At 35.7% G+C, this 14,518-nt stretch overlaps 1 protein-coding gene across 2 annotated transcripts; it reads left to right on the top strand.

Annotated features, from left to right (window-relative positions):
• Positions 1–940: 940 nt before the first annotated feature.
• Positions 941–10,692, top strand: slc35g1 (solute carrier family 35 member G1). Of its 2 annotated transcripts, none has more exons than XM_055022631.1 (5): positions 941–1,516; positions 4,427–4,601; positions 5,758–5,892; positions 6,019–6,215; positions 7,073–10,692. In XM_055022631.1, exons 1-5 carry the CDS (start codon positions 1,183–1,185, stop codon positions 7,438–7,440), a joined length of 1,209 nt encoding a protein of 402 aa, XP_054878606.1. In that variant the 5' UTR covers positions 941–1,182; the 3' UTR covers positions 7,441–10,692. The 2 variants fall into 2 exon arrangements, with proteins under 2 accessions (XP_054878606.1, XP_054878605.1); XM_055022630.1 differs by having other exon boundaries at positions 942–1,516; positions 7,028–10,692.
• Positions 10,693–14,518: the final 3,826 nt, after the last annotated feature.

Genomic DNA, 14,518 nt, shown 5'->3' with positions numbered 1-14,518 from the left:
CACATCTTAAATTGTGCATACCCTCTTCCTTCTCCATCAATTCTTTTAAATGTTGGATTTGTTTTTTATAAATGCTTTGAGAGCAACCATTCCTTCTGCATGTTGTGGATGCTAAAGAATTAGGCTGTAATTACTACCATAAAACTGGCTCAGTGTGCTGTGTATAGGGATTAGAAATCAAAACATCTTCCACTGCAAGCTTGTGCAGTGTTTTTAATGAGATCTGGCTTGAGAAATACAGATTTCAATTAGTTGGACTAAACCTGTCATCAAAAACAACTATGATGATTACTGTTTACTTAAATGCAAAACCAAATGGCTCAAATCCCAGAACCTGATTCACCAACAAAAATTGACAAAATTTACTTAGTAAATTGAGTATGTTACTGACTAATTCATTTAATCAGATATAAATACATTCTAATTAATTCAACTTAAATTAAATTAGTCTTATGAAAGTCTAAATTTTACATTATAAACATAAAAACAAAACAAAAAAATGTATAAATTACAAGATAATATCCATTATCTAATTTTGATATCAGGTTGTCTGACTGGCTCTCAGCTTTCTTTTTAATATGGAAATTGTATATCTTGAATGTCCTGCAATTTTTAAGCACATTTTTGTTTTTAGGGACACGTTGTAAAACAAACAAACAAAAAAAAAACAACAACTGAGTCGCATGATAGAAAATAACATTTGCAGCTTTTCGTGATGAGCATATAAATAAGAATATTTTTATTTCGGTATTGACAACCCAGTGATCTTGATATTGATTCATACATAAAAATAGTTTCAGCTACATTGTTTAAATGTTTTATTTAAAAAAAAAGAGAATAATTAGGACTATAATTTAGGTCAAAAACTGATTTGCATATTTGGATTTGGTGCCTGTTGCATTCATGAATCTTACATAAATATGCTCCACACATCTCCATGACAACCAGTGAAAACGGGCGTGAAGAGTTACGTACTGCTCCAGGTTCCCAGCAGGGCCGTCTCGGGTTCACTTCTGCCCCCCTGTGGGGAAAGCAAACACCGCGTAAGAGCTTGAGTAGTGACACCAAGGTTAGTGATTAACCTTGCCTCTCCAGTCTCTCAGGACGCACACACAGAGACGCCGGACAGCGCCGTCACTGAGGCATGCTGCCGCTCGGCCGTCACATCCCACAACCACCACCATGGGCGAGTGCAATAACTGTACGCGGGAACGGGTTTTAACCGCCGAGGACAACGTGACTGTTGCGTTTCACAAAGTTGTTAGCCATGACAAGCAGAACCAGGTCTACCACCACCGAGAAGAAGACGAGCGTGGCGATGACGAGCAGACTGATGAAACAGTTCATCTGCGAACCAACTATCCGAAGGGAGAGGATGTTGAAGAGAAGCAACGGGCGAGGGGAAGCGAAAATGTGCTGGAAGGCGGCGAGAAGGAAACGCTGCTGTGTATGCTACCGGCGTTTTGCACGAGAGGCAAGGAGACCGCATCTCCCGGAGAGGAAAAACCACCTGAGGGTGAGTTAACTCCTCAAGTCCTAAACTTCGCTGTCGCTGTGGTAAGTTTATGACGAAAATAGGAGGCAGAGTGGAAAAGAAAAACAGCCAATCAATGACCTCCTTCGTAGCTTTTGCGATTATACAGCCGGGTTGCGTCATTAGTTAGCGCTGACAGCGTCACATTCTAATAGCAATAAATAGGAGCATGTTGAACAGCAGCACTTTTCAACTACATATTTTGGTCATTCAGTATTTATTTTATTTTTTTTTTTACATTTCTCCATTTAAGTGTTTTCGTTTTTCTATATTTCACATCAAAACTCAGAGTCGTATCTGCGTTATCTACATGTTTTCCGCTTCAGTAGCAGACTTGTTTAGTTTCATTAGTTATGGCTGATAAAACAGGAGCTCGGTTGCTAAGTGAGGGACCTTTCTGCCTGGTAGGCTGCTGTAAGCCTTCTTAATTTTACATAATAACTAAATAGGCTGGAGGTATGGAAGTCCATTACTGCCACTGTAAAAACAACAATAAAAAGAATACCGGAAAAGCAAGTTTTGAATCGACTTGCAGTCATAATCGCAACATGTTATAACTGAAAATAGCTATGAAATTGTTATGAGATATATCGTAGCTATGAGCTAGCTAGCCCATCACATAGTTAGCTCATAAGTTTGACTTTGCTGTATGAGATACTATCAAGAATGCCATCTTATAATTGTTATAACTAAGTCAATACTGAGTTAATTTTCTCATAACTTTGACTTTATTATTTCATGAAAGTGAGATATTGTCATAGTATTGTTACAACTGGCTCAAGGTCATAATAAAAATGGGAGACCATGCAGTGGTTAAAGTGCATAAAAAGGAATATTTATTAACAAAACAACAATGAATTGTGGATGTCAGCATCAGTGGTGTAATGCAAATGCTTGGATGTGGTGTATGAGTGCATATGGAAGTGTTGAGGTGCAAAAACAAAGACAAACTCAAATGTGCAAAAGGAGGAGATCTGAGGCCTGGCAACAAAACACCACAAGTGTCAAGTGGCAGAGTGGACACCAAAGGCGACTCAGAAGGTGGAGACAGCCAGGTTTAAATGCCCTGTGCCGCAAATTAACAAATCAGCAGCACCTGTCAAGGGCAGGAGCACAAAGACAGACAACAAGACACTTGCAACCCAGCCCATTAAGGCCCAGGGCCATAACAGTGTCATGTTTATGTTATTCCTTTTTTGTAAATATGAGATACTAAGTCAACAGTATGAGTCATAATTGTGAAATTGTGATACTTGTATCATTACATTAATAAGTGTATGTTTTAATCATTTGTTTTTTAAAAATGTGATTTATGTATTTAAAAAGTGACAGTGCAACATAAATGAACTGTAACTATATTATGTGTTCCGTCTTCAATTATGTGGTACTATTCTAAAATTGTGAACTAGCTAAATGATCATTGTGTTATATGTTTGTAATTATATTGGCAGAAATGGGCTTCCATAAATGACTGTGCACTTTTACAGAAACCAGATCACCTCTGTATTCCAGTCCTACAACTTTTATTACTCTTGTAAAACAACACATTAAGAATGTTAACAGACATCATACTTAATTTGACTGTGTTGTTTTTTCAGCTTCTATAACAAAGAGCCCATTTGTAAGAACTATGAAAGGGTTTTCCCCATTTGTGTTTCCTTGATTTTCTTGGAGTGACTATGTTCTTTTAGAGTGATACTGTACTTTATTTGTTCTATCCCTTAGGTTGCAAAAGTTGTACTAAGTTTAGAGTGCTGGTCTTGCTGAGTGTTTAAAGTCAACATTGCGTAATCAAAATTAAGTTTTTATACCATAAATCTCACCAATTTAAAAAAATATATATATTTTACATAAAACACATAAAAATTTGTAAAAGTGATAAACTACAAAACCTGTATAAGAATATTGGAAATATTACAATGAGAACCTGTGGAATATTGAAGCACAGGTATACATATTTTTTAAGTTGGAAAAATATTTGTAAAGAATGATTATAAAAAAAAACTCTAGATCTTTGATGTGAAAAAAACATTGGGACTGTCTCACAACCCACTGTTGACTCTAAAAAGATAGCTAATGACAGATAGGTTTGCTACACTACAAAAAACATATTTACTCTGAAAAAATCACTCTAGTTTTACCAGCTTAAAGATAAAATTAGATGATTTTTTAACAAAAATTAGATAAAATCTCTACATGTGCCTGAAATATTTTTTTTTAACCCAAGCAACATAAAAAAACGATTTTCAGTTTATTTGACATAAACCTTTCAAGCAATAAAAACCTTTCTCCAATTTATAAAAGTCAGAGCCTATACTAACCATATTTCCACATCTAAGAAGACATTAAGAGGATGTGTTTTGTGTTTTTTTTGTTTCTCCTTTCAAATGCAGAGTTGCAAGACGACACCAAAACCACAGATTTGTGGACTTTGCACAGCATGGCATTCTTTTGGAATTTTATCCATGTCATGTCATGTTTTTTTTTTTTTTTTTTTTTTTCAAATCAGAGTGGTAAACATTGGAAATGTCCAGCATACAGAGTTAGAAAAGCAAGCACACCTAAGTAAAATGGCTAGAGTAAAGAAAGATGCCTGTATATTCCCAGACTGAAATCTAATCTCTGCAAACATATCAGTTTGTTGCTCTCCAGACAGCTTGTACAAACATCCCACCACAGTGTTTGTTTGGTGGATCTATGGTGCCCCAAAGAGTTCAGAAAAACAGACAGAGCTCCTCTGCCTCTGTTAGCTGTTATATTATGAATACAATATGTAATTTTTTTTTAACTCTTTGCCTCCTCTTTGGCTAATCATTTATATTTCCGCTCTTTTGTATTAATATTTGACTAATTTGTTTGTGAAATACTTTCTTTTCTTTTTCCTACACCCAGAGCAATCAAAGAAATGCCCTGGTCTGGGTTTGTTCTATGCTTTGGTGGCTACAGTTTTCTTCTCCATCATCGCCATGGTGGTGAAAACCATTGAGGGAGTCCATGCAGTTGAGATCAGTGCCATCCGCTGCTTCTTCCAGATGATTTTTGTCATACCGTTACTCATCTACCACAAGTAAGCAGAAGATCAACTTTTACTGCATGTTTTTAGAAAAATGGCCTCGGACAAACATTGCGAGACAAATGTCATTACACTGTTAATGGGAAGTAATGCAGGGAAATCTAAGTTTTTAAAAGCTCATGAATACCTTTAAAAGCCATTGTTGATTTTGTTTTTAAAACAAGGCTTACATTTGTTCAGCAAATTACAATGCCTTGAAAAATGTTTCTCACTTCATAACTTGTTCATAGATTGGAACCACATTTAGTTCCCTGCACTGAAACCTGTTTAGAATATTCAGGCTAGTTAGCTTTTCTGTAGTGGTAAATTGTTCCTCTGCCATTATCACATTGAGCAGCATGTACATGAGCTTGATTGGCAGTGCTAAGAGCTTCCTCCTAGCTCTGATTGCTTGTTTCTGACTGGTAGCAGTTCATTTGTGCAGATGGCTGTAGGACCACAGGGAGACAGATGGCAGAGAAGCTTGTTTGTTTGTTTTTTCTTCTCTTTTCTCACTCATTATCGGTCTCAAATTATACTGCATACCACAAACGATTTGGAGTCGGAATTGCAGCACCAAGTGTTGATCCAGTGAAGCTGACTTACAATACACAGCATACATTTTATATTTTTAACTGTAAAACACTGTGGAGACCATGTATAATCCTCCATATATTTTGCAGTTGTACTCTTCTTTCTGTTGCTTTATCACATCAAATCCCAGTGAAATGCTAAAGAGTTTGTTGTTTTAATGTATAAACGTGTATTTGGTACAAATACTTCTGCCAGGCAAAGAATCTCCATCATAGGAGAGTGATTAAAAAAGCGACAGATGGCATAAATTTAAACTACTTTTTTTTTAACTAAACAAAACAACCTAAATCTGAATTCTGCAAGAACTATTCCCTTTTTCCTCATCTATTTTTAATCAGTCCATCCTTTCATTCCCTACATTGGTTTTTCATTCATAATCATCTTCCATCTCATCAGCTAAATATCCATGCATCTCTGTCAGTTCTGCCATACGTAGTGTTACCACTTTCTCCAGCCACCATGCTTGAATCAATCCATCTTTCCCAGGTGTTTTTTCTACTTCTTGTATCACTAAATCTACTCAGCCATCCGTTCAGTCACGCTTTCATCCATCATCCTGGTGTATCTCCTCCTCCAGGATAGATTTCCTTGGTCCCCGAGATAAACGTATTTATTTGGTGCTTCGGGGTTTCCTCGGCTCCAATGCAATGATCCTTCTCTACTATGCAGTTCAGCAGATGCCGCTGGCAGATGCCACTGTCATCATGTTCAGGTGAGTGCTGTTAAAATCCTAACTGAATTAAATAATTAAAAAAAGTATATAAAGTTTCACTTGAAAATCGAAGTTCTACTGTTGTTTCTTATTTATCCATGAAATACTTGCAACTAATTCCATCAGCAATCCAGTCTTTACCTCGCTCCTGGCTTGGGTGTTCCTCAAAGAGAGATGTACAATCTGGGATTGCGTGTTCACTATGTTCACCCTCACCGGAGTCATCCTCATCGCTCGCCCGCCATTCCTCTTCGGCGAACATCTCAGTGGCATCGAAGGCAACTACACTAACCATGTCAAGGGAACTTTGGCTGCCTTCGGAGGTGATGAAATTAATACTTTGGTTGACTCATTTATATTTGGTGGATTTTTGTTCACTCTTAGGGTTACATCCAACCTTTTAACCTATTCTCTATTCTCTAAAGTGACTTTCCTCCCTTTTAGATGATCTAATTCTTTATGTTAGTTACATTTTTAACCATCAGCACAAGCAGCAGCATGGGATAAAAAGAGACTTTAGGTATTTGATTCACCCCCACACAGAAATTGCAAACCTGTTTTCACTTTGACAAATGTTCCAGTGAAATGATCTCATCTGGTTTTGGTTGATTATCTTCTTGAGTCATAAAAATGTGTTACTTTGTACCACAAGTAACTCTAGAACAGTTCAGTTCGGGATCTGTTTTCAGTTTCTTTCCTTCTCTTTTTCCCTTTAGAGAGCAAACCCTGCATTCAAACTGAAAAAAACACAAGTGTAGCATTGTAGAGACAAACCCCCATTATGTTAACTAAAATAGGCTTCTGAGCTCACGTTGGCCTCAATGGGAGCCTCAGCACTGTTAGTTCACCTTGTTTTTTTTTAGATATTCTGGAAGTGAAAATATTGCCTTTTGTAGGACTGACAAGCAGATGGACACTTAATTGATATCCAAGCTGCAGTTATAGCTGTTGCACCAATTTCTATTGTAGTTTTTTTTCCCCTTCCAATCAACTTTCCATTAATATGTTTGTGATTGTTTAGGCCATAACAAAACATACCTGTATTACTAATTCTTTATTTCAAACTGGTGCTGCATTATACCGCATAAGGATTATTTTCTCTCAGACGTTTACTCAAAAACTTTTTTTCTTATAGGTGCAATTGCAGCTGCTTTCACTTTTGTCGTTCTGCGAAAAATAGGGAAGAGCGTCCACTACTACCTCTCCGTGTGGTACTACGCCGTCATTGGCCTTCTTGAGTGCATTATCACCACATCCATCCTGGGCGAGTGGAATCTCCCGTTCTGTGGTCAAGATCGCTGGATGTTGATGCTTATTGCTCTTCTGGGCATCGCTGGCCAGTCCTTCCTCACTAAGGCGCTGCAACATGAAAACGCCGGACCCGTGGCCCTGATGAGGACGGTGGACGTGGTACTGGCCTTTTTCTTCCAGTTTGTTGTCTTTCAGCGTGTGCCGACCTGGTGGAGCTTTGGGGGGGCGCTGTGTGTTGTGTTGAGCACCAGCGGAGTTGCACTTAGGAAGTGGTATAACAGCTCCCGCAAGAAGTGAAAGAAGGAATGTAGAAGTTTGCTTACACTCATCACCTCCCCTTTATGAGAATTGCTATGTCTTTTGGATGGTCTGTATTATAATTTTTTTTTTTTTTTTTTTTTATGGAAGGGGGAAAAGCATTCCAGAAGCTTAATATTAGTTCAATGTTTGAACTTTTGGAACATTCGGTAATATAAAAAGTAGCAATAATGAGCTGTTGACATTAGATGATAATTGATTAGTTTGGTGGGAGAAGTGTCTCTATTTTTCCATTTAGCTTGTGCAATGCACTAATATGTGTAGAAGTGAGGCAATACCACACCATGATGCTGCCCCCCACCACACTTGACAGTTGGTATATTATTTTTAGGTTTGAAGACCTTACAATAGCCCTTAATTTCTGTTTTGTTTGTTTTTTTCCAAGCTTACCATTATTTAAAATCTATTAGAGGTTTAAAGTTTGGTTTAGGTGGTTGAAACTTCGGTACTATTGGGACGCACAACGGGACAGGAGTGCTCAACAAACATTGGAACTGATTTTTTAAAAATAAAAAATAGGTGGCTTGCGTTCAGTTCCTGAAATAACCTGGTGTTCAAAAATGAATTGACAATACTTATAAACCATAGAGCCAGCCAGAAATTGGGCTCAAAACTTCCTTTGAAAATGACTAGTTTTATATACTGTTAGCTTATGCTTAGGAAAGGAAAAGTTCAGAAATTGTAACTAAAAGTCCAAAATTGATGTTCATGCTTATGTTGTGTGTATGCAAACTTCTGACCAACATTTTGCTATTTTACTTTATAGATTTCCTTTTTTAACTTTCATGTATTTTCTTAGTTTACGTTGTACTTTAAATGCAAACATGAAGAGATGCAGACCACATTAACAGGGTCACATATAACAAATTAAAATTCAGAAACAATTTTAATGTATTTATCCATGTTGATTCCAAGAGTCAACCTTTGTAGGCTCTTTAAAAGCACAGTATTGTGTGGTTTTATTTTGCTGAAAATAATATCGGCAGGGAATGAGAATAAGAAAAGTCTTTAAAAGCTGCATCCTGCTTCCTTGAAGCTTTCCTGAATGAACTGAGAAGTTCTAAAAGTCTGGTATAAAACTGAAAATGAAAATGCTCTCTGTTGTATTTTGGATGCAATTTGTAATTTGTACACAAACTCCAAAGATAGAGTGGGACCATTTTTGTTGAACCACATTACTTAGAAAAATGCTAGCTTTCATTTTAAAGCGATTTGCACTTGGTGCTACTGAATAGTTAATCAAATACTGTATATATGATTTTTTTTCCCCTTGTGAAACTGGGTTATTTATGAGCATTGGCTAAAAGCTATATCCTGAAAACAGGGTTGCTCTGCCTGAGTCCCTGCAGGGTTTAAAATATTTTCTTAAATATGCACAGATTATAATTACATATTAATAATACCCACTTATTTTTTCTATTATCGGATGTAAAGTGCCATTATGTAGGAAAATTGCGCAAATAAATATATAGTCGTAACATTTTAGATCTTTTGGCACCTCTATTAAAGGTGTCTAAAATACCTTAAAATAAAGCCATCATTCATTAATGTTGGTTATTTTACACTTGGTATCAAATCTTTTATTTGAATGAATGTATTAAATTTCTTTCTGAGAAAAACGTCATACAGCATGGAATACATCTGCTCTACTTGAATTATATATATACTTTTTAGAAACATCTATTTAAAGCTGGATTTTGTTCCCCATGTAATAAAATGAACTGAGGTAAAATTAGTTTTTCTACCATTTTTAGGGGGATATTTTGCTATTTAAGAATAAAAGATTCATTTATTTAAAGGCTTTTTTACATCTTTACCAACAGTGGCAATACAATGAAAGGACCTTGTAATCTGCCTGTAGAATATCTTAAAGGGAGATATTTTTCAGGTCATATTAATTTTTAGTCATCAGCATATTTCTCAGGTCTCTCAGCTAGCACTTTAAGATCATCTAATAATCTATGCAAAACTGAAGTAGCTCAGATGTTTTGTTTATATTTTTCTTCTCAGATAAAGTAATCTACTCTAAACATGGCACTACATCATCAGCTTTTGCAACTCAATGAAGCTCAATGGAGCTTTGTTTAAATAGCTCCGTTAGAAGCATCATTGCTTCTAATGATGTTGAAAATGAAAGTATTCAGTTAGTAAAACAAAACTTTCTTGGTTTTATATTAACTTAAAACAAAATAAAAATAACAAAACCAGTTCATTTTAAAACTGACTCAGGGTCTAAAATGTACATGACATTTGACTGACCTCAAACATTTAAGTTAGTTCATTTGCCATCAGTCTATTTAAATGGTTAAAAATACTTGATACACAGTTTTCTTTTAAGTGTATCACAGAAGTGCTAAAAGCCAATATGTTTACTTAATTGGATTGTAAAAGGTTGGCTTGTGCATCTATGGAGAAATATCCGTTGTTATCCATAAGCCTTATGGTCTTAACGCACAGTTTGTTTTGCAGTACTATAGCTATAAGTGTCTCAGCACAGATTTAATCTTTTATTTAATAGATCTTAATCTTGAATAGTGTAAAAGTGAGATGATGAAATTCATGAAACCTCGCTGCTACTTAATATTCTGAAAATTTGCTTTTACTGTTCTTTTTACAAACTGTATGTGCATGTTAGAACTGTTGGGTAACGGGTCAGCACATACAAACAGGTTCAATTGGTTTCTTTGTACAGTAAATCATATTGCAAGTTTTTGAAATCAGAGTTTGCACAGTTCAGCTTTCCTAAAGTCTTTATTTCCCATGTGCCTTCTCAAAGACAAAAAACTGAAAAAAATGTGTGTGTAAGATGTGTGTTGCATGTGGTCACTTGAACAAGCAATGCAACTCACTCTATGCAAGAAGAAAACCCTGCATTTGAGTGACTCAAGAGTTATCTGTTTGTTGTTTAATTTGCTGTTGTTTTCTGTAATGACATGTAGTGTTAAATTGGAACATTTTAATTAACCATGACCCTCATTCAATTGCTGTCTAAACAACAACTGGAATATGCAATTTTAGAAAAGCGAAACATTTTCGTAACATGTTAGAAAATGCACTGGACTTGTAAACCAAGTTTTGCAGTACCTAGGGTATTATATACACAGCTTTAAAACCTTTTACTATTTCTGTATGTAAACAAACATTTGTTCAAGATGTACACATTTCTTCCTAGTGGTAGATTACTTTTAGTATTTCATATTTTCATAATAAACTTTTGAAATTCAGAAGTCATACTGTGTGGGGATTTCACTTGAAATATTTCACTACAGAAAAATCTATTGAAACTCATTGTCTCATTTACAAGATCGATTTGTTACATAAGCAACAAATGACATAAAAACAATAATAACATAATCTACTTAACCCTTCTAAAGAATAATACTATGCATTACCAGCAACAGATGTCTTACTTAAAACCCCCCTGGGCAATTGCCCAAATGGCCCATATTAAAAACCACAACTGGTATTCTTACAAATACCAGTTTTGTTTGTTAGACTAATGTGTTTCAATACTTTAGCATTTTTTGCATTTTTGCTACATGTATCACTGACTGAAATTTGTATCAGTATTTTTTGAAGGCCTTTATTTGAAAGTAGTTCAACAGGAAACAGGGTAATGAAAGAAGGTGAAGACAGCCAGGTGGGGAGTCCAACCTGCAACGAGGACTGAGGCCTCAATACGTGGGTTGTGCTTTGCCCCTGCACCACCACAGCACCCATAAAATTTGTTCCAGTGTTGATGTTATAATATTTCTTAACACTTCAGCAGAAATAAAAGCTTTCACACTCAAAAGTTCTTATTTTCATTACATTTTTTGAAACCAAATAGTGAGTTTCCCATACTTGTTCAGTTGCGCGAGTCTATTTATTTTGTTTGGCGGCTGAAGTTTAATACATGCCAGAAAGAGATGACAACAGGTGGGGCTGGTGGAACAAATTTTACTGTATGAGTAAAATTATTATGATGCTAGTTGCTCTGGCTGTGAAAGATTGGGATGAACTAAATGTAGCAAACAGAAGAGTTGAGGATTCATCACCCAGATGGATAGAATCAAGGACACATTGAAGCAAAAAGTCTTGCAATTGGAATGTCACAGAGAACATTTTTCAGGATACTGGAGATGATTGAAAAGACTTAGCATGGGGGAAAAAACTGGCAAAGTTTCCATAATCTCTTTAAGAAATGCTATTTATTATTTCCCAACAAATTCACTGAAAGGAAGTTGAAAAGTTGTGCTTCACTGCAGCAGTAAAGCCCTTCAACATCAGTGAAACTAGTGGAAAACACTTGAACTCCATGAAGCTCTTGTCTGCCCTCACAGCAGCTTGGCCCTGACAACTGAGTCAGTAAATGACAGCTGGACAAAAACTGGGCTAAACAGGCTATTTCCAGAGACTAAACAGGCAGAAATGGATGGCATTGTTCCGAATGTAGCATTGTAGTAGCATTACTACAATGCTACTACGTTTTCATGTGTACGTTTTCACAGTCTTCCATACCATAACATTTATTTGTTTATTTATTATTTTCTAAGTGCTAACTATACTAAAAATAGACATATACTTATTTGTATCTGGAAAATAATACTGTCATGTTCCCTATGTAATAAAATAACCACTCTATTAAACATCGAGTTATTTTGCACTTATTTCACTTATTGACAGGGAAACGATTTACTCATTATGCAACATAAACATAAAAAATAATCATCATGACACCCTGTTTCTTAATATTTGTTTGTCTAATAAGTTTGCTTTGGTCTTTATAATGTTGTTGCCCTGCAGTAAGAAAATATTTGTTCAAAATATGTTTTTAAAAAGTATGCAGGCTGTTGCAGGGTCTCCTAAATATTTCTTGTGATTGTGAGTGGAATTCACAATCACAAGACAACATAGAAAATATATTAATAAGAGTGATGATTTATGTCAAAGCAAAAGACCACCTCTTGACTGGTGTATCCATAGGCCAACTTTATTTGAGAAAAAATTTCACAAAATAAAAAAAGTTGATTACAATTTATAGTGAATTCTGGATTTCTTCACTTACAATTGGACGCTGCAGTTTGTTTGACCGTAAGATAAGTGTTTTCTTTATGAATATGTCATGAGAGTTTTCAGACAGCAGGGGGCAGAAAAGATAAAAGCAAAGACTTGTCTATACTGCCGATTATGAACTCACAAATCAAACACTGATGTCTCAAATGGTTAACTGCCACTAAAGTAGATAGTTTTCTAACTTAACTGCATACTGGTCACACATGCAGTATGGGAAAGTGGACCTTTTTGATTAAATTGTGTAGGTGTTTTAAAGGTGAGGTCATACAAATATACTCTACATATTACAAACCCAAATGTAATTTTAAAATAATGTGTAATAAATTGACAGAAAGCATCCATCCCTCATAAGCACCTGCTTGTCCTTTTAGGGTGAAAGGCAGCAGTCACTGCATAAGAGATGGGGCACATCCTGGATGGGTCACCAGGCCGACAAAGGGCAACACAACAAAACACACAAAAAGGCAAATTAGAGAAATCAATCAAGAGTTATGTTTTTACTACAGTGGGAGGAAGCCAGATTACCCAGTGAGAACCCACGCATGAACTGAGAGAACAAGCTGCATGGAAAAAAACAAACGGGCTGTGATTCAAATCCAAGATTTTTTTTGACCAAAGAAAGACTTTCTTGCCAAGCAACACAGCACCAGTAAGTTGGGGATAAAGTTATGGAGCAGTTGAAAGCATTAATCCAACAATAGGAAGAGTATGGCATGACTGTAAACTAACCAAATCAGAGGGTTGCCTTTTATCACGACAACGGCCCTGAATATGGAGCCACAGTACAATGAAACTGCACGAATTAATGCATGTTTGTGTGTTGGAACAGCACAGTCAATGTCTAGACATGCATAATTGATATGATAAGACTTGGAAGCTGGTGTTCAATTTGCTCTCAATCCAACCTTACCGTAAAGACTTATGGTTATAAAACAGTGAAAGGTGTGTAAAGTATTCAGTCACATGCGATGAATACAAAGACAGACCACACTTTTCAGATTTTTTGTCTAATTTAGAAAACATTTTCCACTTTATTATTATTGTTCTTTCTGTTGGTCCATAACATCCCATGAAGAGTCATCATGATCTACCATTCCAAGTTTTTCCTTAAAAGATTAAATATTAAAGATTGTAGTAATTAAGATTATGTTTCTCTTTTCAACTCTTTTGTTTTCATGATTTGAGACAAAGGGAAAACAACAATACACTTGTTAATGGATCTGTTTCTGTTTACAACTTAATCTGAATATCTATAAAATAATGAGTCAGGCAATTCTTAACGCCTACCTAAACCTAGAGGTTTCAGGAATGGCCTTATTTTAACGCTTGACTAATTTTCATGGCCAACATTTCAAACCACTTTTTAGCAATTTTTCTTGAAATTAGATTAGTTCTGTCAAAGCAGTAAACTTCAACCCCGAAAAGTATAACTTAATTTATGTGTGGAGCATGTCCAAACAGCCTCCTTTGTAAGTTTCCGTCCCCATGGATACACAGAGAAAAGTGCAGGAATGAGACTCAGTTGTTGTGTTCAATGTCCTCACTGAAAATGTCATTGTTATTATTTTGTAGGAGTTATCCACAATGACCTTATACTTCTAATAACTCATCACCCAGTGCATTACATTACTAACAGTTATTAAACTGTAAAGAAGTGTATCATTGTTTTCAAAATACTTTTCTTATTCCAGAGATAAATTAAAATGGTCGCATCTGATTATTCAAATGCATGTTTTACAACAAAACCTATATTTCAAGAATAAAAGAAACAAACTGAACTTGTTTTTATATACTTTTTCGTATTGATTTTACTCAGACATATGTAATCTGCGTTTTTCTTTTAAAACAAGACTGAATTTGTCTCCTTGAGCCCACAGGCCAAACAGAAAATATCTGATTCCAATCATTTTTGTGTTATCTTATATTTTCTGAGATGCATCAAACCCTCAGAGTGAAAGCAGAGCTTTTTTCCTAGCTTTAAATCTAACGTCACTTTCTGTTT

This window comes from Poeciliopsis prolifica, unplaced genomic scaffold (assembly GCF_027474105.1).
Source record: "Poeciliopsis prolifica strain line A6 unplaced genomic scaffold, Auburn_PproV2 SCAFFOLD088, whole genome shotgun sequence".
NCBI lineage: Eukaryota > Metazoa > Chordata > Actinopteri > Cyprinodontiformes > Poeciliidae > Poeciliopsis > Poeciliopsis prolifica.
This window is presented reverse-complemented; position numbering and strand designations above follow the sequence as displayed.